At 30.4% G+C, this 3,422-nt stretch overlaps 1 protein-coding gene across 2 annotated transcripts; it reads left to right on the top strand.

Moving 5' to 3' along the window:
• Window positions 1–243: 243 nt before the first annotated feature.
• Window positions 244–2,039, top strand: LOC142615330 (transcription factor CPC-like). Of its 2 annotated transcripts, none has more exons than XM_075788073.1 (3): window positions 244–468; window positions 912–1,002; window positions 1,768–2,039. In XM_075788073.1, exons 1-3 carry the CDS (start codon window positions 417–419, stop codon window positions 1,889–1,891), a joined length of 267 nt encoding a protein of 88 aa, XP_075644188.1. In that variant the 5' UTR covers window positions 244–416; the 3' UTR covers window positions 1,892–2,039. The 2 variants fall into 2 exon arrangements, with proteins under 2 accessions (XP_075644188.1, XP_075644189.1); XM_075788074.1 differs by having other exon boundaries at window positions 249–468; window positions 915–1,002.
• The last annotated feature ends 1,383 nt before the right edge of the window (window positions 2,040–3,422 follow it).

Here is a 3,422-nt window from a genome sequence, read left to right as displayed (position 1 = left end):
GAAAATATGTATTTAAACTCGCCTACTAAACATGCCCAGAAAATGAGAATTTCTTCGTCCTTTGAAAGGGGTAATATTGTTTTCTCAATCAAAGTGCCCAAATGAAGTATTTGACCTTGTAAAAATTGCTTCAACAGAGACAACTACAAGTCAACCAAATTTTAATTTGTTTGTTTGGTAGGACCTGCCGTTCCTTTGCTTTGTTCTCAAGCGTTCTGGTTCAAGCTCTACTTTCAAGGACATTTAAAAGACACATTAAAACCCGTAATTTATGTTTCCCAGGTTCCCTTTTGGGAAACTATTTAATGCCAATTCTAATTCCTCTTAAATAAGAATCACAAATTCTACTGGAATTTCTCTCATTCTCCTTAACTCTCCATCTCTTTTGTCTCAATTTTTCTATTGCAAGAAAAACAATGGATAAGCGTCGCAGAAAGCAAGCCAAGACTAGTAGTTGTTACTCTGAGGGTGAGTTTTTCCTCCAATTCTTTTTTCCTTTTGTGTACTAAAACAAACTCTTTCTGGGTTGTTTTCTATTTAGTTTACTCCTTGGTCCTTGGTGGGTTTCTTGTATATTCTATATTTGTTACACTAAGTCATTGGGTATTATCTTTTTGGTTAAATCTATGATGGGATTCATTCACTTTCTTTTGTTGCTGCATGTTTTAATCTGGGTTCTTCTCTTCTTGTCTTTTTTTGGGTTCAAAGAATCTTTGTGTTTCAATTATTTGGTTTCTTGCCTTGAAATTTCATTCATTTTGTTTTCTTGCGGCAACTTTTTCATTTCTTGCCTTAAAATTATTTGGTTTTTCATTTATCTTTTTAGGTGAATGTCTAATGATTCTCTCTCTCTCTCTCTCTCTCTCTCTCTCTCTCTCTCTCTCTCTCTCTCTCTCTCTCTCTCGTTTTAGCAGAGGTGAGCAGTATAGAATGGGAGTTCATCAACATGTCGGAACAAGAAGAAGATCTCATCTATAGAATGTACAAGCTGGTTGGTGATAGGTAAAAACTAAACTTGAAAAAACCTTTATTTTTGACACCAATAAAAAAAGCTTACTTCTGTTACAAACTCTGTCCCATTAAACAGAATGCTAATTATTAATTAGTACCATTTAGTTGCATAATTAGGGACAAGACTTTATTTTCTTCAAAAATCTGGGTATGAAAATTGAAGTACTAGTACTTTTATGACTTTCACATTAAATGGAAGTACTAGTACTTGACTTTCAAGAATTTCACATTATGTTTTGGCAATCGTATTCTTTTATACATAAATGAAAAAAACATAAGGTCATTTGTGATCAACTTTTTATTTTTATTTTTTATTCTTTTCAGGTACACTCCTAATATTTATTTAACAAATAATAGAGGCACACAGTACACTCTTATTATTTTTAACAAATTTTAGAAGTATTTGTGCAAAAAAAAAAAGAAAAAAAAAGAAGAAGAAAGAAGTAATTTTTGTTTTCTAATTCTCAACAAAATGCTCACACAATCCATACTAAGTTATTCAAATTTCAAATGTTTTCTTTCAGGATATAGAGAAATACCACGTAAATTACTAGCTCATTAATTCAATATACTCCTAGTACTTAAGTCCAAGTGATATGATGGTTAATGTAATTTTAGTTCTGAAGTAAAGTTCATAAATCAACTTCAGTGCAAAATAAGCCCCTAATTTGTGCAAATAAATTTATTTCTTTGTTGTTTCTCAAAAAAAGAAAAAAAAAACTTTGTTTTAATTAATAATCTAATATTATTGCACAGGTGGGCTCTTATAGCTGGCCGGATTCCAGGTCGAAAAGCGGAAGAAATAGAGAGGTTTTGGATAATGAGACATGGAGAAGTGTTTGCGAGTAGAAGAAGAGAGCTGAAGAGATACAATTCCTAATGTTTCCCTTTATATGGTCATTGATCTGTAGGCTAGCTAGATAAAATTTAATTTTTCTTTTTCTTTTTCTATGTATGTTACGAGGTAAGGTAGTTGTAGTAACTTAACTTATTTGGCTAATTAATTTAGTGTGACTTACCTTTTCAAATGTCCTCTTTTATCGGTATTTGCTTTTCTTTTACCAAGACTTTGCCTGTCTACGTATGTCACAAGGTTTGGTACTTGTAACTTTGACCTATTTGGCTGATACCTTATATATTGTGAGCAGGGACGGAGCTACAGTTTGGCATTGGGGGGCCATTGCCCCCCCTGAGATTTTGAAAAACCAACAGCCATATATATGCAATAGGCTTGAGTTACAATTTAGGCCCAAGAAGAATTAAACCTGCCCCCCATCTCCAAACTCTTGGCCCCTTAAAAAAAAAATGTCTAAGCAACACAACAAACCAACCCAAATAATAAGACAGATTAGCCCAAACAATTTAGTGTACGTGAATAGCAAACATTTCTTTTCACTTCCTCCATGCCCATTTATGTATTTTGTTTATCTCTTGGAATCTCCCTCCATACCCATTTATGTTATTTGTGTCTTTGTTTGTGATTGCATTGTTGTTGTTTTTTTTTAATTTTATTTTAAATTTTTCTTTGTGAAATATGTTGCAAAACTATGAAGTGTTGAGTGTGTGTGAGCGTGACCTATTATAACTTATAAAGAGAATAGATTGAGTGAGTAATTACTAAAAAGTTACTTAGTAAAGTTAAAGAAACTTATTAAAAAAAGAAGTATAGTTAAAGAAAAAAATAATTGTACAGTTAATAAAAACATTTGGTTGGCTAATGGGTTGTCGAGGGAAATGTGTTAACTATAACAAGCTAATAAATTTATAAATTGAAAACTAAATTATGAATTGATAAGAAATAAATTTATAATTAATTTCTTATGCATACTATCCGCATTCTTATATTTGTCTTTATTTAGTAATAATAATTAGTCCTTTTGTTCTTATAAAAAAAAAAAAGAGTCTTTTTGTGAGATTCAATCTTAGAAGAATTTTGCCCCCCCTAACTCGAAGTTCTGGCTCCGTCCCTGATTGTGAGCCACTTTTTAATTGCATCTATTTGGCTTAAACACGTATGCTATATCATGGCTATTTGTTGCTTAAAAAAACAGAAGAAAAAAAATACACCTTGACCTAAACATGTTATGAATTTAGGTATGTAATTGGATATTTCCCTACTATTATTCATTACTAGCATGTAACTGCATGCAAACGCATAGATGCATTTAAAATTAAACAAAATTTTTATTATAAAAATATAAATAATTAGTCAAATTAATTTTTTTTTAAAGCATGTAACACATGCATTCATGCATACATATAGATACATTTAAAATTAAACACAATTTTTATCATAAAATATAGATAATTAGTAAAATTATTTTTTTAAAGTAAATATAATTAGTCACATATTAAAATTATTACCAAAATTGGATTATAATTTCAAATTCTAATTCAATTTTCTCTAAACT

Source organism: Castanea sativa, chromosome 11 (genome assembly GCF_040712315.1).
Source record: "Castanea sativa cultivar Marrone di Chiusa Pesio chromosome 11, ASM4071231v1".
Lineage (NCBI taxonomy): Eukaryota > Viridiplantae > Streptophyta > Magnoliopsida > Fagales > Fagaceae > Castanea > Castanea sativa.
The sequence above is the reverse complement of the archived record's forward strand: the minus strand, read 5'-3'. Positions and strand labels throughout refer to the sequence as shown.